Source organism: Lissotriton helveticus, chromosome 2_1 (genome assembly GCF_964261635.1).
Source record: "Lissotriton helveticus chromosome 2_1, aLisHel1.1, whole genome shotgun sequence".
Lineage (NCBI taxonomy): Eukaryota > Metazoa > Chordata > Amphibia > Caudata > Salamandridae > Lissotriton > Lissotriton helveticus.
In genome coordinates, this window is record NC_136059.1 from 39,459,142 (window position 1) to 39,482,042 (window position 22,901).

At 45.9% G+C, this 22,901-nt stretch overlaps 1 protein-coding gene across 1 annotated transcript in view; it reads right to left on the bottom strand.

Annotated features, from left to right (window-relative positions):
- Positions 1-22,901, bottom strand: part of LOC144819194 (long-chain-fatty-acid--CoA ligase ACSBG2-like) — a 364,803-nt gene that overhangs the window by 212,171 nt on the left and 129,731 nt on the right. The window contains exons 8-9 of the mRNA XM_078677171.1: positions 13,754-13,935; positions 4,338-4,571 (exon numbers count right to left, since the gene is read on the bottom strand). Coding sequence (XP_078533297.1) covers positions 4,338-4,571; positions 13,754-13,935 — 416 coding nt within the window. The remainder of the gene's footprint in view (positions 1-4,337; positions 4,572-13,753; positions 13,936-22,901) is intronic.

The following is a 22,901-nucleotide window of genomic DNA, read 5'->3' on the forward strand; positions in this document are numbered from 1 at the left end:
ACACCATATTAGTTGGAGGGATATTTACATAATTTAGCTACTCATAGCGGTTGACCAACCTTCCTTCTTGAATAATAAACTGATAGGAGAAATCTGCTAATACTAAATACGACAATTTGTAGGGTATTTGTCTTTGCAATCCTATACGCCTGTGAGCATGTTCTTATTCCTAGGATATTGCACAAGGCTTTAACCCATTTTTTTCTTGCTTTGTCGTACGCTGAGCAGAAGAAAAGGATATGTCTCTCGTCTTCCATATACGAGCCTCGGCACATTGCACACTTCCCATGTATAGGGTCAGCCCCATCCCCATTTTTCTTAGACCAGCGTTCAACATTGCAGCTTGTCATAAGATTCCCATACCTCAACTTCAAGAATAGAGACTTAGCGAGCGGAGGCTCAATCTCATCCAGAAAAGTCTCGAAAAAGGGCTCTTCCTTGAACTGTAAGAAGCTTTGGGTAAGGGATCCAATACTGTTACCGTTTACTAGACGGGTTGAGATGAAGGACCAAAATATGTGTTTCACCATAAGTTTTGCATTAAATGGTAACCCTTCCGGGCATTCCCAAAACTGTGATAACCCCAGGATAAGGAACCATTTTTTTATATGCTTAAGCCATACAATGGAATGCAGAGAATCAAGGCCCAGTATCTCCTGGAGTCCTTTCCTATAATCAATTAGTTCGGGGGTGGACCATAGACGTACCCAAAACATTAGTGGTCTTAAGGTAGCGTAATTATCAGTTCTTTTGAAATTCAAATCCATTTGGAGTGGAATCAAGGGGGTGCTTTTAGGGACCCTTACGATTGATCTCATGAATCTATTATCCGGTCCATAGAAACTATCTTTCGACCAAGCCCCCCATATCTCGGCCCCATAAAGGGCAGCAGACTGTGTTTTGAATTTGAATAGCTCAAGTGCAGGAGTAATGCTTTTACTTGAGCAGTTTTTTAGTTTGCTGATAATTGGTCTAACATTATGGGCATATGACATCTTACTTTTCTCAATTTGGTCTTTCCAAGTTAGGTTTGAATATAACACTACACCCAGATAGGGAAAATTATCCACTGTTTCCAGGGTTTGGCCATCCAAACTTAAGGTCCCCCTATCAGGCTTAGGTGGGTTTAGAGCCATACATTTGGTTTTATTCATGTTTATCTCTAGGCCCTTCTTCATACAGTATGTGCTGAAGGAATTCAGGAGGTTTTGAAGACCCTTCTTTGTTTGTGATACCAAGATGGTGTCGTCCGCGAAAAGTAACGCCGGCACCAACTCCCCATTTAGTTTTGGTGAATCGCTGGCACAACTGCTCAAATAATCAGGGATATCATTAACAAAGAGCGAAAATAAAGTGGGTGCCAGGACGCATCCTTGGCGTACTCCACGCTCTATGGGGATATCACGTGTCAGTTCTCCGCATGGTCCCCACCTAATATTGGCATGATTCCCATCATGTAGATGGATTATTTGGGCCAGGAGGCGTCCAGGAAGACCAGCTTCACTGAGTGACCTCCAAAGCAGATTACGAGGAACAAGGTCGAAAGCCGCCCTCAAATCCACGAAGGCGACATACAAACAACCCTTCCTGATAAGCACATACTTCCAATATATACAACAAAAACTAAACACCTGGTCTATGGTACTGATCTTACCCCTATTCATTTTTAATTGTTTGGGTGACCCGCTGCCCACCCAGGATATCCACACATTTTAAAAATGTATTTTTATAAGTAGGTGGCCGCAGGGGAAGTCTCAAGACCCTAGCGGTCCCTGCTGGCTCCCAGCCAGCACCCATATTGGGTGCCGGCAGGGACTGGTACTTGTTTCTTTAAAGTGGGTGCTCCAGTGCCCACCCGGGCATCCACAACACATGTTGGTATTGGGAGCCACAGGGGGAGCCCCAGTCAACACTGTGGTGGCAGCTGGACAATTTTTTTATTCAGATTTGTTTTCAAGTGGGTGCCCTGGGGTTTGTGGTGGGAGCAGAGCCGGGAGCCCCAGGTCCCTCTCCGACTCCCCAACCAGCGCCCATTGTGGTGCTGGTGGGAGCCGGCTCTTTCAAATTGTTCATGCCTTGCGGGAGCTGCATTTTTCCATGCTCGAGTGCTATCAATGTTGTTTCCTGCCAGGGAGAGTGCGGGCAGAGACGAGACTGCCCACACTCTCCTGGGCATGAAACAGCAATGTCCGGGGGCTGGGGTCCTCAGGACACTGCTCTCATTGGGCCCTGGGAGATGCCCCACTCCCCAAAGTTTAAAGATCAGCACCAGTGGATTGAGTCTCAAGGGCCTATATAAGGCTTGAGGAGGGGGGCTGCGCACCCTCCTCCCCTATAAAAATTAAAAACAACTCCCTGGGCCCTGCGGATCATCAGGTGATCCACCGCGCTGATAATCTTTTCTTTACATTTTTGTCCCCAAGGAGAGCCCTCTGGGACCCTCTTTGCAGGCCTAGGGGTACAGGTTATCCCCCGCCCCTATATGATTTTTTAAGTTTTCTTACAGGACAGGTGACTACGTCCCTGAGTCCTAAAATGGCTGCCATCACATCTTTGTTGATGTGGTGGTAGCCAATCATATCTTCGCTCTAGATTTGTTCGGTCTGCGGATGCACTGCGGCACGAAATAGACATACATTTCTAACCTTAATTTCTCACATACTATTGAGCACCTTCTCACTAAATCACAAAAGGCACTCTTTCTGTACCAGATTCTACCGTTCTGCCAGATTTGGTGTAATTCCGTTCAGCCGTTTTAGCTGTAGCTGTTTCTAATTTTCCTTTGGAAAATTGAAGGGAGGAAAACGTGATACTGTTGTAAAGCCTCGTGTGGTACTACAACGCATTGTAAAATTCAACTCGTAATGCCCGCGAGGTAAAGGCATGCGGTATAAAGCCATGAAGCCCTGCGTTGTAACATCTGATATTCCCTCTTTAATCTGGATGACAACATTATCCTGCTCACTCCTCTCCTGAACAAAGGGAAGAATTGAAGCATCAACCTTGTCTAGAACAGGGCAATCATTTATTGTATGTGTACATTAGACTAGTTACTGTGAGTGCAATTGGAGCAGGCACACTTCAACTGGTATGGTTTCTACTGAGTATGAACCTATAAATATAAATCCACAGATGCAAAATGCTCTGCAAGACAAACCAGCACTGCATCAATCCCCTGCTACATCAGGCACAGGCAGAACAGAGGTGTCAGACAGGAGATGTGTAACAGGACCTACATGAGAGGTCCAGCAGGACAGGAATTAACAGCCATTCAGTAGTTTTCCCAGCAAAATAGATGACACTGCTGAGAGCTTGCAATGAGGTGTGGCTTCCTCTCCCCACTTCCTCTAACCATGGCCCGGGTGGTATCAAAACCACAACTCCATTTGGGAATCCTTCACTTTCCTGGATTTGTGGGCATCAAGAAGGTTGTGGACCAGGGCTTTTGAGCAGGGGCATCTTGGGTCACATGGCAGGGTTGGATAAGCACCTTTGCCTATCTAATTGACAAAGTCACCACGGTCATTGGCTCTGCACACAAACCGACAGAATACTACCAGCCTGGAGCTGCAACAAAAAAGAAATAGGGCAACAGGCCTTCTCCATCTATGAACTCAGGATCTGAACAACTTCCCCAAAGTCATTAGGTCTGCCCTAGCCGGATGTATGTAATGACAACGCGGGCTTTACCCCGCGCTGCCATTATAAAGCATCCATTACAACGCAAGTCGTTACAACGACTTGCGCTGTAGGCGCTGGATTGTGGAATAGTTTAATTTTCTATTCCAACTCCAGCCCACGTAACAGTAGGGAAGGTGTTGGAATAGAAAATAAAACTATTCCTTTACCAAGAGCGCCCTCCAGCACAAGTCATTGTAACGACTTGCGTTGTGATGTCAGCGTCGTTATGGCAGCGCGGTGTAAAGCCCGCGTTGTCATGGCTGTCTCCCTTCTGCTTCAATCACACATTGACTCTAACTGTGCCTTTGACACTATACATCACCCCCTGCCTTTTGGTGGGGTTTGTGTTTTACAGACATCACATACATACTTACCTGCAGCTGGATCAAAAGTTAAAGAAGAGAACATTAATAGATAATGCTTATGATTGAACTAGTGATCATCAAAGATGTGGGTGGGAATCATACAGCACCACCTTTGTTAGTATCCGGGTAGGTTACAAGCAGAGCAGTCGGGCGGTAATGAAAGCACCATAGAGGCTGCTAAACAGAGATGGGAGGAGGCTGGTCCTAGGGAAAACAACACTTAAGACATACTCTCACTGGCTTTAAAAAGCCTCTTACATGAAGCAGTGATGACCATTGGCTAGTACTGACCTTGTTATGCGGTAGTCACATGCCACAGATGTTGTATTTGGCCCAGAACTCTCACTCGTGCCGTAAAGCTCTATAATAGGAAAATTCAGTCCTAAAAAAAGATCCAGGGTCTCTCTTTGGGTGGGAGCACCACCTGCAAGAGGCAGAATGCATCGATCAAGGCCCAAGTCAGCCTTTTTCTTCTGTAAGACCAGATGATCAGCCAGTGGGTTCCCAGCGGCCACCCAGTCATTGCTGTAACAGAAAGAGCAGGCGGGTAAGAAGATGGGGCAGTAAATCAACCAACTTTAACACATAAAATAGGTAGGTCTCCATCCAACCCTCTCTGAAAAACCTAAATATCAACAAAAACTTCTCCATCCAGGGCTTCAGAGAGAGTTGGCTATGTAGCCTGATACCCATCATCATGTATGACACCACACCTTATGTTCATACTGGCTTTTTCAGGCAATACATTGCTTTCTAGACTGTTTTATCTTCTCTTTCTGCATGGGTTGTTCTATAAAAGGTTAGAACTTGCTGAGGTTTGCCGGATGTATGACGTTACAACGCATGCTCTTACCACGCATGCTGTTTCAACGCAAGTATTACAACGAAAACCATTACAACGCATTACACTTGGAAAACATCAAGCAGGAAACATTTATCAGATTTTCCACTTCTTTACATTTTTGAAAACACTAATGGGGGCAAAAGTGGTGAAGGCCACCTTATCTGCTTCATCTTTCATTTCCACTGAACAAATCTTCTCATGGAGAACAGGGGCAATGTCACCTTGGGAGATGAAGAAAAGGAATATATATGGGTGTTTATAAAGGTCCAAATCACAAAGAAGGAAGTTAGTTCAGTACTGGAGGCAGAGACCAGCTGCTGTGGGAGAGGAAGCAGAGACATCCAGGAGCACTGTGGCACCAGCTTTGGAAGGGGTTTGATGATTGACTCAAGGTTAGGGGACCTGGCTCAGTACAGTTAAAGATGAAAAAGATTAATAATGGGCGGAAGGCTGGGGATTAGTGATTAGTTGTAGGAGAGTAATTATTTGAGAGAACAAGAGGTGATCAAACAAGTTCATTGATAGCTATGCTATGCTCTCAGATTGGTAGCAATATGAAGGGAGTGGTTATTTAATATTGATTTATGGTGCCACAGGATTTAGTTACACTTATTGTATTTATTATCAAAGTATGAATCTTACGGTGCTAAAGAGTGTGGAGATCCACTAAACTCCGCCAGTTAGGCACAAAACCTCAAACGCAAAAGGTTGTGGCCGAGAACACCAGAATAAAACGTGAACAAGACAAAAAAAGACAAAAGAATTGTGCATATTCTGTGACTTATTTATTGTACTTGGCTTTTTACTTGGAGGGAAACCAGTTTGTACTTAAATATGTGTGTTGGGGAGTAGATTTGCCTATGCTATGCTCTACCGTACTCCCCAGTTACAATGGACCTACTGGATTGAACTAATGTTCTCTTCGGGGAGGGTGGAGTGATTGTTGCAGCTCCTATAAGATTGTCAACTCTCCAAAGTTATGAAGGAGTCCGTAATATCTTCTTAAGTAGACCAGCAATAGGATCAAGTTGAGCAACAGACTTTTTAAAGTCTGGCTTCACAGTGCCGCTGTGGCCAGACACTTATGGGAGAATCGCCAGAAGAGGGACTGTAGCTCTGCCCACATGTTGGGAGCCAGGAGTACATCTTTTGATTGGGCAGAAGTTATGTTCTTCCACATAAAAGTGTTTGCCCTTCTTGCAGCTGTGATAATTGTGTTTGTTTATCCAGCTGCCTGATCTTGTACTTTCAGGAGCACACACATGACATGGTAATGCTATCAAAGAGACTTATATAACTAGATAATTAAAACATTTCTCTGGCAGCAGTACAGGTGGAAGGAGGACAGCCATTAACCAACATGGATTTTTATGTCTGGCTTGATAGTGCAACTGTCACTTACCTTAAGTGATCAACAAAAAATAATTTTCAGAGTGCTACTGAGAGAGGGGCTTAGGCTCCACCCACATGTTGGTCCCTGAGTATAGGATTTGATTGAGCCGAATAGGTGTGCTTCTACTAAAAAGAATGTATTTATAGTGGCCAATCAATGGTCTTGGCCATCACGGATCTGTTCATTATGAAATGTTATGATAAAGGCCTGGCATATATATTTTGAAAAGCATATGTTAAAGTCGATAGGCATTTAGGTGTGAATTGTTATTTTTCTACATATTTGTAATTTTATATCTGAATGCATGATGATTGCCACTTCATGTGCACTTGGATATGCTAATGTTGGGTAACGTGTAAAGCCAATGGGAAAGGCTTCCTCAGCTCACTGGGAAAGGCACGCCAGATTTCATAGGTTTGGTCTGTTATTTATGAAATGTTATAACAAAGCCAGTGACCTACTTATTATGAATGGCATGGTTAAAGACAAAATGCTTTTATTGATGGATTTGTATTACTCTGTGCTGAAGCCTATAGACATGTGCTTTATTGCATGGAATGAAAGAGTAAGGTAAAAATTAAAATCCCCTAAGGTGGTATAATTACTGCTACAGACACCGTCCTCAAGAAGTGCACCAATGGATTTTAGAAAACAACCCCTCGGTCCTGAAGGGCGATATACCAGTAATCCTCTGAATTACTTTTTTTGTTAACTCAAAAGTAAAAGATAATGCTTCAAGGTCAAGACCTGGCGTGGGTTCAAACCTAACCTTTAACCAGTCTCTGTAAATTATGGAGAGCCCTCCACCCCTTTTGCTGGAATGCTTTAGTCTGAAGATGGAGTAGCCCACCGGGGTAGCAACTATGATCTCTGGGTTAGAGGATTGTTGGTCCAAGTTTCCGTCAAGAAAGTAATGTCCAGCTGGTAGCTTCCTATCCAATCAGCAAGTTCCCATGTGTTTTTAACCAGGGAAAGAACGTTAAGAGGTGCACATCTTAATTTAGTTGATACATTGCCTGGGGCGTTAGTTAGATGAAGCGTTTGACACTATTGCGATGTAGCCAGTGCCAATAACTGAAAATTACAATTAGTGCACAAGGCCGACACACAAGAAGACACAACTGCAGGATGCACCCGCCTAACAGCCTGTGTCCCTGGTGCCTACCTATTCTACACCCAATACAGATGGGTTCTATATGCATTTTCGCCTAACAACAATGTTTACAGCGTTTTCTTTCTCAACGATCAGAAGCAACACCACCTTCTATATCCTTGCATATCTTATCTTGATTCACCAGCAAGAGTTTTAGGAACTTGTCCTGAACCATTCATCCATTCACGGTCCAGAGCCCAGTCGGGTTGGAATTATCACCGACTAAGCGACCTTCGGATTTCTTCCAATCTTGTACAGCCCTGAAGAGTCGTAGGCAGACTGTGCCATACACGACGAAACACGTGTCGGCTGGTTCTTCATGTGTCTGAACATTAAAGACACCTCACTCCAAGGACAAACCTGTTGTTATTATATATATGTTATTATATATGTTTCATCCTGATATACCGGAATTAAAAAATTATCGGAACGAGGTGACTAGACCTCGTGTAGAAGCACGAGTGCAGGAACAATGGGCCTACACCCCCTGGAAGAGGAGTGATTTCCTCTCGCTAAAATCACAACTACCTGACCCCCGTAAGAATCCCACGGCTTATTATAAAGAACTCACAGAAGCGGCTTCCTCAGCCATTATGACCCTAGATGACATAGAGCTATTTTTTGCGTTGTTAGTCCCTGTTGATGTATGGCGGCAGGTGCATGATCAAGACCATGTTCAAGAGTTCACTCCAAGGACAAACCTGTTGTTATTATTGTTAAGAAACACTACTGCAAATGTATTTTCCATGCTTTTGTCTCCCTTACTACATTTGATTTATGCTTGAATTTCATTTAACTCATTTTAGAGTGTGCATGGGCTTTCTGTTTTTGTACTCTTACAGTGCCAATCGAGATTGTCACTCTACTGAGGGGTTATAGGTTTTTTCCCCTCGCCCCTTTGCACCTCACTCTTTTCCACAGAAGTTCTACTCCTTTGAGTATTAGCGTCACTATAGGGCAGTGCGCCCCAGCCCTAGAACAAAAACCTTTCTGGACCTGCACCTAAGTACGGGCTTGCTTACCAGAGTTAAGTGTGTACAGTTCCATATTGGAATAGGTAGTTCTGATGAATCTGTCTGGAGTAAAACCGGCAGGGGTTCCGGTGCTTGGTGCGATACGGGTGCAGATGGGCTTGTCTTTGGCACGTCAGCGGCACAGATGCAAAATGAGGCAATTTAAATATCTCTCGATCTGAGGGGCGTGTCTAACATTCCGGCGCTGCGAGCGTGAGAAACCTTAAAAACATTTGGCCAAAATAAGAGGGGACTAATCATGTGAAAGATGTGAAGTTAAAACCAACAAATGAATAAACAAGCATTTGCATAGCCAATAGGTCTCGTATTTAGGACCTTATAAGTGTTTAGACATGCAACAGTTGATGTTGTTGCACTAAGGATATTGTTCTGCATAACTAAATACTGATAAGGTTCCAAAGGTGAGACCTATTGGCTATGACATTTGTATAGATTTGTGGCGCTGGAGAACCAGAAAATGGGCAATAGGTTACAAGGGAGGGGAGGTGGAAACGAAAAAATGACACAAATGGAAAAAGGAATTAAAATGAGGCCTCTGTAATTAATTAAAACAGGGAGCAAGTGCCCTATTGTGATGTGGAACAAAGTAAGTTATGTTTTAGGTATCAGCAAGTTTTTATTTGCATTTCATGTTGTCCTTCTTTTGATGTTTATTGTAAGATGCTGGGTACATGTGTGGTGTTAAATTCACTTTTTATTATGGTACAAGCCCTGGAGCCAACATCAGTAGAGATTGGTAGAGACAGACGCAGAAACTAGCAGGCCAGAATGTAACAAAACCAGTTTCGCGGCTGGGGTTCACAGAAGTGTAGCAGGCGGCTATCTCGGACTGAACAAAAAATAAAGTCAAAATATACATGTAAGTATACATGTAAGTGACTCTTCTTGGACAACATGCAAATGTTTAGGGAATAAAAAAGATAATTCAGTAGTAATTAATTTAAAGGATTAAATAACGCAATGCCCTGCAGCCAAAAGTTTACTTTAGACCAACATTTCCTTTTAATATTTACAACATGTGTTTCCAACAGCAATGCTGTATTGCTGACTCAATGGGGGTGGAGGCAGCTGAAGGTGGAGGGGAGTAAGAGTGAGATTTAACCTAAAATCAACACAAAGAAGGGTATGGAGATTAACCTGAAAGCAACATGGAGGAGGGTGAATGTAGGTATTGGAGTGGAGTACAAGGACGAGCACAACAGGAAGGGAGCCAGGGGACAGAGAGCAACATATATACCCTTTCTGGGCTCACAGTGGAAAAATCAAATAATGAAGAAAGTGTGCTGGCAAGAGTGTGGTGACTTCTTAGGGGCGTTGGGCTGAATCATTTGTATATACGCACTATGAGCAGATATACTCAGGTCAGTTGCGCTTCTTGGACCTGATATAGAAGAACCCCTGATGTCTTGATGTGCGGGGACAGACTGTGAACAGACAGACAATGGACTCACTCCCCACTGATTGATGAGGGAATATTTGAAGATTAAGCTATTTTTGTTAGCTACATCATGTTAAAAGGGCCGTTCTGAGGGATAAAAATCGATTTCCCATGCATAAGGAGTATTGGACCTATATTATGTTAGCATGATGTATCTATACGCGCCCTATTTTGCTTGATATATATACATGCTTTTGCAAGGAGGAGAGCGTTTATTCGCTCCTTACGTAACTGCTGCTAACAGAGCAGGCCGAGAACCATACAAACGCCATTTTCGAACTTATGCTCGCACAAGGGCTGTGATCACGTGTTAATCTTCGGTGGTTGTCAAGCCTCAGGAGCTGAACTTAGATTGTTTTCTCGACTGTCCTGAGACTCAAGGTCGCATTTGGCTTCGGGTGTGATAAGCGCATTCCTAGAGGCACCGTGCCTACACTCCCGGGCTCCAAGACGAAAGGGGGTCACCCCTCCTGACCTTCCCAGTAATAAATAGTTAAGCTTTGTACTGATCATGTGTGCCATATATGGTACTTCCCTGGAGCTCGAGGGCCAACTGGTGTTTTTCCTTTTACAGTGAATATATGTGTTGAACCGAAAAGTATATAACCTCATGTTTGAATACGAGCCAACAGTCTTCTCCGCGCACCGGTTGGGTGAGGGTTGGAGAGGCTCCTTTATAGAGTATTTTGCTTAATAAACAATTGAACTTTCTTCACTGCCAACTGACTGATTATTTGATAATGGGATAGGAGCTATTGGTAAGTATAGCCCTTTATGTTATTTTTTATAGTACTTCAATTCATGCGGCATAAATAATCCTACATTATTGATTCCTTCTATAAACTCTTTACCCGATGGGCAAGTGCTGCCCTTCGTTTAATTCTAATCTTAAATTCCCAAGCAAGTGTGCTGGGAATTGGGCAAAAAGCTAGTGCGCCGCTCTGGTTTCAGGGCTATAAATGACAGAATAATCAGGTATTGCATTGATGTCACCATGAACGACTGAGGTGTGCGCCTTTTGTGTACATACTGTGGACTCTTGCATAGTTGCTTCAGGAATTAAAACAGTTGGTTAAAGCAGGCACTAGGCAGCAATGGAATGAGGCAACACTGAATGCTAAATCGCGAGAATGAGGCAGCAGTGGGACAAGGCTGCACCGTGCATGCAGTGAAAAAGAAAAGAGTTCTCCAAAAAAAAAAACAGATTAACAATGACACAGTAAAGAGACTATAATCGTACGGTGTTCCTCTGCCTTGAACGGAAGTGAGCTACCGGCTACCAGAACGAGTCAGGATGCAGCAATTAAGAGGGGCAATGGAGGGAACCAATGGCAAGCAGCAGTCTGGAATAACATGGTGTAAGTGAACACAGCAGGTCTTGCAGACAGTGCATGCGCGCTGTAGCCTCGACCTAAAAACGTGTGGCCAAAGTAAGAGAGGACAAATCTGGAGCCCAGCCTCCCCGAACACCCTCACAGGCTCCCCTGTGAGAGAAAGGTACTATTCCCTGATTGCATTAGTCAGTCACAACTTACACAAGTTGCCTCTTTGCTTACCATGACTTTATTTCTACTTTGCCAAGAAGTTTCTTGCTTTCTTGACGTATAAGCCCACCACTGCTGTTAACTGTGACAACAGAAGTTACATGTACGAATGATTTTTTTTTTTTTTAATCTTTTTATTATTATAACACAAGAGGAGAAATATACATATCGGGTGTCATAAACGAATACAACACAGCTGTGGACGGGCAAGTGAAGTGAAGAAATACCGTACAGTCAGAATCAGCAAAGAAATCAATACCAGCGTAAAGCAGAAGCAAAACAATTAGATAGCAATGACCGCAGGCACCCCCCCACAGCACCCGCCCACCAGGAGTACAGGATATACGAGGCAGACATATGACACCCAGATACGTTTAGGCAAAAATCAGGAGAATACGCCACATCTCTTGTGAAGAAGGGAAAAGGGAAATAGAATGGTCATAGAAAATAACAAAGGAAAAAAAAAAAAAAAACACAACCCCTCACCCTACACCCCTGCAGATGGCTACGACCTAACCCCACTAGCAGCGTGTCTGTCGCCCCCTAAACTACACCCCAAGGAAGGGAAAAAGTTGGAGGAGGAGAATGTTGCAAAACGATACGAGCTCCCGGACTCCCATCCCCCCGCCAAAAGCAGACACCCCCTACCGTAGTGTTAAGCAAATTTTAGCAAATCAAGAGACAGTCCGTAGGGGAGCCGCAAACAGAAAAAGGACCATCCCGCCCGACCCCCGGCACCGCAGAGGCAGCAAATCCCGTCCCGAGCATATCAGACTAATAATCAGACAATCAGATTCACATCTGGCCTTCGCTCCCACAGATACCACCCAGCAAAGACAAAAGAAACAGTGCATCAAAGTCCAATCAAGTTCAGCCCAAACCCTCACGGTCCATCATGATGACCCCGTCCAGTACAAATAGGTCGCTGCGTTTCTCCACGCAGGCTCTGTCCATCCGAACCGCCATCACAACAAGATCAATAGAAAATAGTAGAGTGTCAAGATCAATTCGATAGGAGGGAAAACAAGATAGACGGCCACAGAGTCCAAAAGTCAAAGCAAATCCACTGCCCACCAGCGATAAATCAGCAAAGCAGTTTTGATCACTCACAAAAAGAGGCAAAGGTGTAGTCCGACAGAAGTTGGAGAAGTCACAATGGCTTACGAAGATAGTCACATCCATCTCGGGCGGGGTCGACATAGGGCTAAATAAACGTCCAGTTCTTTCGGGCTCGATCGCCGCCATCTTAGGTTCGCAGTAGATTTCCGTGTCGGTATTCTGCATAGGGTCCTCGGTAACAATCAAGGCGTTCTCCGCGGAAGAAGTATCTCGGCTCTCCAGGAACAAAGGGCCGGAATCCGGTCCCAAGCCTATATGATCAACAGTTATGATCATCTCCTGGAAGGTGGCGGTGAATCGTAGGTGGAGCTCCAAAATGGCGGCCATTACAGTGCGTAGCGACGGTGTAGTTTCAGTCCGCTCCATCGCCCCTCAAGGAGCGACCGGGCGGGTGTCCGAACCTCGGAGGTCGACTTCTCCGGGGCACAGGGCAGAAGCAATGTAGAAACCGCTGTTAACACGTCCAAAGCACGATAGCAGTACCGTCGCCGCCCATGAGGAACCGAGCCCAGAAAACCCCGGGGGCTCAACGGGGCCTCCGGGCAGCGGAACCCCGAACAAATAGTCGGTACAATAGGCCACCGTAGTTGCTGGGTAGAGCTGTCACCAAATCACCATCCATAACGGGAGATGAAAAACGCCACTTCTGGAGACCGGAACCGCCCACGGTCCGCGGCCGATGTTGTTCAACTCTAACCCGGCCGGGTTAAAACTCGAGGCCCCGGCTTCAAATCTGGGGTAGGCCAAGAATGGCACACGACCTATCTTTGTCGTCCGAGCAGCTAGAAATTCCGGGATTGCACCTTTCGAGTCAGGCGCAGTTCACTTGCACGGGAGTCCGGCGGGAAATCAGGATGGGAGTCAGGATTCATGAGCCTCTGGCGGAGGTCGGCGGAGCCGGGAGCTTATGCGGCCATCTTGGTTACGAGCGTAGCTCCTCCCCCATGTACGAATGATTTAATTAGTAATGTACCTAGAAGCTTTGTGTCAAATGAAATGGGAACACGGATACGCTTGTTTTGGTTTATCTGTCCCACTGAATTTTATCACTCATGTTCCTGTGACTTTTCAAGCTCCTCAGTATGCCTGACTATTACAGAAACTTCCCATGTATTAATAAATCTCCTCACAGCATTCTTAATGAGAGATGAATTGACACGCATGCGCAAAAAGGTGATTTACACATTCTTTTGGTTGAGGTTGGTCTCCATGCCAGGATTACTCGTCCTAGTGCTGATGGACCCCTGCATGGAAGATGAGGTGGATTGCATGTCCTCCAGTATTGCCTGAATCTTCTCCCAAGTTCGTGGCACCCCAAAGAAGACGGTGGGTCGCACCTCCTTCAGGGTGTCAACCACAGAGCCCTGCAGTTCAAGAAAGCACAGAGTGAGCTGTCTGCAGTATCCACCATTTGTCCCAATTATTACATAACATCTCCTTCATTGGTTAATTATTTGAATCTGTTGTAGATATTCTTAGCCTGTTCAAAAGGAGCTGGTATTTGGTGGCCAGCTCTGTATAACATAAACAATCTCAATTTAAACTAAAACAAAAAGGAAAGTGGCAAGAAAACACCTGCACTAACAATAAATGAGCTAATGTACCCGAAAGTGGGTGGGGGTAGGTAGTTTTGTCTTTAGGACAGAGTACTCAGGGGCATATTATGAAGCACGGCGATAAAATTATCGCCGCTTTAGCGGTAGAAAACTGCTGCTAAAGCGGCGATAATGGGCTTATCGCTGCTTTAGCAGTCGTTTTCTGCCGCTGAAGCGGCAATCATTTTAATGCCTGTCCTTGATAATATGCCCCTCAGTGTTATGCTTGAGTAAATCTTATATTGAATTCAGGAAAATTGATTATGTTTTTCAGAAGTTAAGAGTTTTGTTAGTAAAATTCTTGGCCCTTTGCCTTTCCTCAGAAATTGAAGTAGTTTATTCAGCTCTTCGAAGAAGGAGAGGAGAAGTACAAGGGGAACATATGGAGGCTATAAAATCTGTAACATTGTGTTGTTTTAGGTTTCAGTTATGTTATCTGATCCAATATTTATAAACGCACTTGTTCACCCAGGAGTATCATGGCGCTAACCTGAGAGAGAGACGAATATACTGAAAGTTGAGGTCAAACTTATGGGTGCAACTCAAATGCTTTCCTAAAGAGCCAGGTTTTTAAAGCAATCCTCAATGTTTTCAATTCAGTTTGGGGTTTTAAGGGAGGGGCTGAATATGTGGTCGGAAGGAGTTCAATGGAGTTGGGGTAATAACAAGAACCTGGAATCTCTGACTCTTGATTTGCAGAATCTCTGCACCACCAGGATGTTGGCTGTAGAAGAACAGAGGGGCATATTATCAAGGGGGTTTATCTCCGCTTTTTTGGCTTTAAAAGCCAAGAAAGCGGTGATAAAATGATCTCCCTATTACCTAGCTGTCGCTAACACCAGTTAGCGACAGCTAGTAGGAGATAGCGACCATCTTGGGCCCCACTTTGCATGTCAGTGATATTTATCACTAATGACATGCAAAGTGGGCGTGCCAAGATGTTAGCGACTGGAAACAGTCGCTAACATCGCTATCTCCTATTACCAACTTTTGGAGATATTCGCGCTAAGCGTGAATATCTCCAAAAGCTAACACCTGCCCTGAGCAGTTCTTAGCCATGTTATCCAATGGGAGGTGGATAACATGGCTAAGAGCATTAGCTCGGTAATGCATGAATATCGCTGACTTTTCAGCCATATTCATGCATTGCGGCCGTTTTTTATCGCATTTGCGATAAACCTTGGTAATACCAAGGTTTATCGGCGGTAAAAATCGCCGCAGCTCAGCGGTAAAATTTTGTCTCTAACCAAGCAATAGCGATAATTATCGCTATTGCTTGTTAATATGCCCCAGAGATCCCTCTTCATGTAGTATCTCACCACTTGACTGGTCAAATAATCCGGGGCCAACACATTTAAAACCCTAAAGACTTAAATCAAAATTTAAATGGAATAAACTGCTTCAGTAAAAACCAACGGACCCGCAGGGGCGTAACACAGGCCCCTGGAGCCCCCGTGGTGCGGGGGCCCCCAAGCTTCAGGGGGCCCCGTCAGCACAGTACTCTGGCTGCAGAGCCCCTGATTGAGCCCGGAGCGGGCCCTTCCACGTGCCTTGCAGGGAGGCCCCCTCAAGTTTTGTTATGGTAGTGCGGACCCGTTTTATAAGAGGTATATTGTGTGATTTGTGAGGGGCTTTGAACACCAGTCTGGCCACTGAATTCTGAAGCAGTAGCAGTAGCAGTCTTGCAGTATCACAATTTGGTAGCCCAAGGTAGATGCTATTTTGCACAATCTATTCTGCTGCCGGTGATAGCTGCCATAAAGCGCAAACCAATCACCCCGAATGGTCTCAAGGCGCTGGGGGCTGTCGGGGAGATTACATGAGCTACTGCCTGTCATGTCTGCAGCCTCGAAGCACGACAGGAGTCATTAACTTTGATCAGGTCGGTTTATTCAGCTTTGTTACAGCGTGCTTCCCCACTTCCTGTCCTGTGCCCGGTTCTTGTGTGTCTGCCCCTTTTCATCCCTTGGCCGGAACTGGTGTCCCGTTCCTTGCCCCCACTTCTCTGCTGTGTTTCTCTTTTGTCCATCTGCATGCCCTCATCCTGTCTCATGCCTCCTGTTGCGATTGCTCCTCCGTCCTCCTCCATGATCTTGAGTTCCTTGAAGTGTGAGCTGTTTCGTGTGACGTGGTAGCGTCCTGCTGTTATCATGGGCCCTTTTACCTCAGTCACCGTCAACGGCTCCTTTGAGAACGGGCTGTCCGATTTTCTCAACTGCCGCACCTCCACAGTGTCTCCTTGCTTTAGTTGCGCCGGAGTGGTGTGTCTCCTTGCATTTTCATATGTCTTCATTTTCGCTTTTGCTTCTTGATCTTTGGTGGCAATGCTGCTTTGCTCTTGCTTTGCTGCTGCTTCCAGCTGCGGTAGCCTCGTCCTGCTTGATCGGCCCAGCACTAGCTCAGCGGGACACCGTCCTGTGGAGCTGTGAGGAGTTTTTCTATAGTCTCTTAGTACTTGGCACAGAGTCTGTCTTTAGAGTTTGCCGGTAGCCCCACGCCGCGAAGACGTCGTCCATAGTTGGCAGCGTAGCGCTTACTGATGTTGACGATACTTTTCGCACAATGAGAAATCTGGAGAACTCATCAATTATTACAAGCAGCTAGTTTCCTGTTTCCAGGGGCCCGTAGAAGTCTGCTGCTAGCTCAGTCCACACTGCCCTCGGGAGCTCTGACATTTGTAGTGGTTCCGGTTTTGCTGGCTACCCCGTCACTCGGCAGATATGGCAGTGTGCGACTGTGGCCTCCACCATGTTGTCCAAACCTGGGAACCACACTTTCTCCCGTAGCAGTTTCTTTGTTGCTACCATGCCTCTATGTGTTTCGTGCGCCAAATTCACTGTCTGTCTCCACAGAGTTCTCGGCATCACTATTCTTGTCCCTCTCATTATTATTCTGTTTTTGGTCTCTGAGAGCTCTTCATGAATCCTTTTGAATGCCAGCATTTCCTCTTTGATCACTCAGTTTTCCATGATGCTGTTGTTGTTGACATGCCTCAACCTCAGTTGTGTTGTTACCGTTTTGACCGCTTGCATTGTGGCATCCCTCTCTGTTTCTAGTTCCAACTCCTCCATCATTATAGATGCCGGAGTATTATGTTTTAGTACAGAGTTCAGGTACTCCTCCGCTATAGAGGTTGCCTCAGGTGCCTGCGGTAGAGGGTGCCGCGACATGTAGTCTGCGGGGTTGTGCTCTTTCCCTGGTTTGTGTATGATTTTGAAATTGTAGTCCATCAGTCGTATGCAACATCTCTCTATTCTGGGTGGTATTTTCGCGTTAGGCTTTCCATAGATCGTTACTAGGGCCTGATGATCTGTTATGATGGTAAATGGTTTCCCATATATGAACATGTGATAGTGCTCACATGCCCACACTACTGCGAGGCTTTCTTTCTCCGGCTGTGAGTACGCCCTCTCAACGTCCGACAGGCTTTTGCTTCCGTAGGCCACTATACTTCTTGGGGATTCTTTGCCTGGCCTATGCTGTGCCAAGATTGCTCCTAGCCCTACTGGGCTGCCATCCACCGTCGATTCTTTGCAAAGCAGAGGATCTAAGTACGCAAGATGGTCCACCGCTATCCCTACCTGTCTGATGGCCTCAAATGCTTTGTTGCAGTCTTCTGTCCACGTGAATGTCTGGCCTTGTTTCGTCAGTTCTCTCAGCGGTGTGCTTACCGTGGCAAAGTCTTTTATGTATCTTGCGCAGTAGCTGCCAAGCCCAAGGAACGACCTCACTTCTGCAACGTCGCTCAGATTTTTCACTTTTTCTAGCGTGTCCACTTTGCTGCAATCTGGTCGCATTCCCTTTTTGGAGAAGATGTGTCAGAAGAGCACCAGTTCGTCTCGCCCAATTTCGCACTTGTCTTCATTCAGCGTTAGCCCTGCTTGTTCCAACTGAGAGTATACGTCCTGCAATGGTTTGTCATGTTCATCATCCGATCTACCAAACACCAGAATGTCGTCACTGTAGTTCAGGCTGTTTTTTACCGGCCTTATTACTTGCCTTATTTTCTCTTGAAATATTTCAGCCGCCGACGAGATGCCAAAACTTAGTCGCTTGTGGCGAAATAGACCCATGTGCGTGGAGAATGTTATAATATATCTGGACTGAGGGTCAAGATCTAGCTGATGTTAAAATTTGCACAGGTCCAGCTTTGAGAATCGGCATGTTCCTGTCAGGCATCTGATCATGTCGTCGAGGTGTGGTCCAGGGTGCCTTTCACGTTCAATCGCTGTGTTCGGTATCCTCATGTCAACACAGATGCGAATTTTGAATGTGTTCTTCTTTGGCACTGCCACTATTGGTGACATCCATGGTGTTGGTCCCACTGCCGGCTCTAGGATGTCCTGACTTAGCAATGCTTGTATTTCTTCCTCCACTTGCGGTTGCAAGTGTATTGGCACTCGCCTGTGATGTTGAGCCACTGGTTTTACTGCTTCATTGATGTGCAGTGTTATTTGTCGCCCTTTTAGCTTCCCTAATCCATGTAGGATTCCGGGATAATCTCGCAGGATGTTCTTCTTCTCTGACATGTGGTATGTCATTGCGAGGAGGCCCATTACCTGCGCTGTGACGTTACTCAGTAGGCATGTTGCTGGAATGTCACGCTTTAGTACATGTATGTCTTCTTTGCTTGTTTGGCCTTTATATATCAGTGTCTCTGTAAATTTTCCCATGTTCTTTACTTCCATTTTTTCATATTCGGATTCACACATGATGTTGCATATGGCTCCACTGTCTAGCACGAAGTGCGTTTTGTGTTGCCCCATGTCTATGGTCACGGTCTCAGTTTTTTTTTACTTGATTCTTCTCCATTAAGTGGATGCTTTCTCGCCCCGTGTCTTCTTCTGCGGACACAGCAATGGCATCAGACATTAAGTATAGCCGTTCTACGTTTTCTTCCACCGCTTCTCCTTCAGATTCAGCCGATGAGCTGCGGTTTGTCGTTTCCATGTGCCTGGCATATCTGTTTGTTAGCATTTGCGGTCTTCCCGGTCTTCCCCTCTCACTTCTGAATTGCACTCCCAGGCATGCGCTTGCGAAGTGATCGGTCCTGTTGCATTTCCTGCATGTCTGACCCATTGCCGGGCACACGCCTGTATGTGGGAATTCAAGTCAGCATCTGTAGCATGTCTTTTCTTGTTGTTTCCTTGTCGTCTGCTCATTAATCCCCTTCTTCCAGGTGTTCATGCGGCTGCTTCCTACCATGCGGTTTGCTTGTTCCATTCGCCGTTCCTTACCCAGCTCCATCTGCTTCGCTTCCACCGTCGCCCTCGCTTCGGCCCTCACCAACGATAGAATTTTCTCCAGCGAGGTTGGTTCTTTCAGAATTCGTGCGCGGAATTGGTTGTCACGACACCCCTCGATGATGCGCAGGCTAATCGCTTGTTCGTTGTCGAACTTGTTAAATTCACAGTGTGTTACCAGCTTGCGTAGTCTTGTCGCAAAGTCATCAAGGGATTCGTCTGTGTGCTGATATGCGATTGTGAAGGTGTATCTCTCAAAATCAATGTTTCTTTGTGGATCAAATTTGTCTGAGAGGCACTTTATTAGCCCTTTTATGTTGTCGTTTCTTTATCCGGGAGTGTCACTAGTAGGTCGTTTACTTCATCGCCTACAAGGTTTAGAAACAGATCCAATTGCTTGGCATCTGTTACATCCGTGATGCGCATGTAACGTTCAAACTTGCGAATCTATCGCTCCCATCCCACTTGTGGCTCAGATAAGTTGAACGGGAGGGGTCTGCGGTATTGAGCGCTCTGCTTCGCGCTCCTTTATTCAGTCATTTTGGGGCCTGTGGCGCCTCTTCTTTTCTTTCGTTCTCTTTGTTTTTTTTTCTTCTTTTTCTGCGTTATCTTTGCTTTATTCTTCTTCTTTCGTCTTTGTTTGCTTTGCTTCCACTACTTCCTGTGGTTTCACTGGCTTCTTTTGAGCTCTTTTCTCGTGTTCTGTGTACCGTCGCTTTATATTCCTGTTATTTGGGCTTTATTCCACTCATGCCCTTGTTCCTTTCTCATCATTTCTGTCTTTGTCACTTGTACTTCTTTTTCTTTCGCTTTATTTCATGTATTTGACCCTTCTTGCCCTTTTTATCCTTCTTTTTCCTTTGTATTCGTCTGTTTTCCTGACCTCAAAAAGGCCGCTGGGCTTTTTTTGCTTCCTATTGGCCAAAACTGCCTGATTCTAAAATGGCCGCCCAAGTCTCGCGAGATCGCGGACTCTTCCAGTTCCCACCTGACTTTAAAATGGCTGCCGGGTCTTCCGCGATTTCGATTGGCCGCTTTGCCTGGCTTTAAGATGACCGCTGCAACTCTCGCGAGATCTCCTGCGTGACTTTCAAAGTCTCTTGCGCTCGTGCTTGTTTTTAAGGATATCGGGGGAGCCTCTTACCGGCCGGATGATTTTTCCCCGTCTTCCTTGACTGGTCCTGTTGCGGCTGGGTTGGCCTCCCGCGCCGACATTCTGCTTGGCCACATGGACCAGGGAGGGCTCCTGGCTCCGTATTTCGTTACCGCTGGGCACCGGACACATGCTCGATTCTGCTCCCACACCTTCGTCGCCAGTTGTCGTGTCTGCAGCCTCGAAGCACGACAGGAGTCATTAACTTTGATCAGGTCTGTTTAATCAACTTCGTTACAGCGTGCTTCCCCATGTCCTGTCCCATGCCCGGTTCATGTGTGTCTGCCCCTTTTCATCCCTTGACCGGAACTGTTGTCCGGGTTCTTGCCCCCTCCCGCCAGTCGTGGTCCAGGGTCCTAGTGCCCTTTGTCCAGGTCACGACACTGCCTAGAGTCACATAATGCTGAGCTGAGCTGCTGCCGGTGATAAAACCGTGAGCTCAAGAGTCAGTCGCTCTGGCCCCTGTGCCACACCTCTCCCTCATCTCTTTAGCAGAATAATTTTTTTGTAGTTTCTTGATGATATGTAGAAAAAAATATATTTTGAGACAATAGGATTCATTTGTAGTCTTAAAGAAGAAAGCTATTGGTCAACTGCTATTCCTAAGCTGTTTGCTGCTAGCTTGGGAACAAGTAACTGTCCAATGTCACTGAACCAGTAAACACTGGACCAAGACAGAGGGTTACCTTTAAAGACAACTATTTTAGTTTTTTCTGAATGTAACATTAAATAATTACTCTTCATCCAGCCACTGATAAAGCACATCATTTCTTGAAATAGGGACTGAGGTGCAGCTTGATCGTCAAGACAGTAAGATCTGCTAGTTGGCAGCATAATTTAAAATCCGACACCCTCTATTAGTCAATTCCTCCATCAAGGGTTGAATGTAAATATTGAACATATAATGGATGACATGGTGGAGTCTATTGCTCCAGTTAAACGCGTACTGTCATGGAGGGAATCCCCCTCGGCCCCTTGGTTCTCAATGGAGCTGAGGGCAGAAAAGTCAACCTGCAAGAGGCTGGAGCGGTTGTGGAGGGCGAATTACTGCGAATTGGCAAGGGCCCGCTACAGGGCAGCCATCCGCAAGCTTAAAAAATCAATAAAAATGGCAAAAAACTTTTTATCGCTACCTCCATCCAACAAGCAGAACATTCCAGTAATGAAGTCTTTAAAATAGTGCAGTCTTTCTTCAAACCCAGATGCATTGAGACGGAGGTTGTCCCTTCTGTGACACTCTGTGATAACATTTCAGAATTCTTTGATGATAAAATCAAGAAAGTGTACAGTACCTTTTCCCTGTCTAGGCCCACTATGAAGGCAGATACGGCTGAGGCCAGTGTTCCCCCTGTGTCCCTATGCCAATTCCAGCCAATTTCGCTGCCTGAGGCCCTGCAGGAAATAAAGCGTTGCAAATCAGGGTCGCCAGATGACCCTTGCCCTGCAAAGCTCTGGAGTCTGATGGCGGATTCAATTGCACCCACTCTCCGGCATATATGGAACATGTCGATCTCCACAGGGGTGTTTCCTGACTGCTGGAAACATGCTGGAAACATGCTACGCTTCTTCCTCTGAAAAAGAAACTGAATGGGGATCCGGAGGATCTCAGCAACCTGCGACCAATCTCGCTATTGGCGGCACCAGGCAAAATGTTGGAGAAATTGATCCAACGTCAACTGAATAGGTTCACGGAAGACAAAACTTTTTGCATGAAACTCAATCGGGCTTTAGGCTCGGCTTCAGCACCGAGACCGTTCTGATCGAGGTAGCTGAGTCAGTCAGGTGGTCGTTGGATTCAGGGGCATCTGCTATGCTGGTGCTCCTGGATCTATCGGCCGCCTTCGATACGGTCGACCACGGCAGACTCTTACATCGATTGGCGGAGATAGGCCTACAGGACCAGGCGCTCGGGTGGCTGCACTCGTATCTGTTTGACAGATCACAGAAGGTGGCGCTTGGCGCCTACACTTCTAAACCTAGACGGCTGGGCTGCGGGGTCCCACAGGGTTCGACACTCAGCCCGCTGCTTTTTAATATTTACTTAGCCCCACTCTTCACTCTGATTGCAATTTCATATGCCGATGACACCCAACTTGTTTTACCGTATTCTGAGGTGTCGGAGGCAGCTTTTGCAAACTTCAAGGGGTGCCTCCGCGATGTAGCAAGTTGGATGAACACAAACAAATTGAAATTGAATGCGGGTAAAACCGAGGTGATTTTCTTCGGGAAAGGTCCTCGACCCGCTGCGGGGCTCTGGTGGCCATCTGAGATGGGCCCAGCGCCTCTCCCCAGCTTAAAGGCAAAAAACCTGGGGGTGAAGTGGGACGACAGCTTATCCT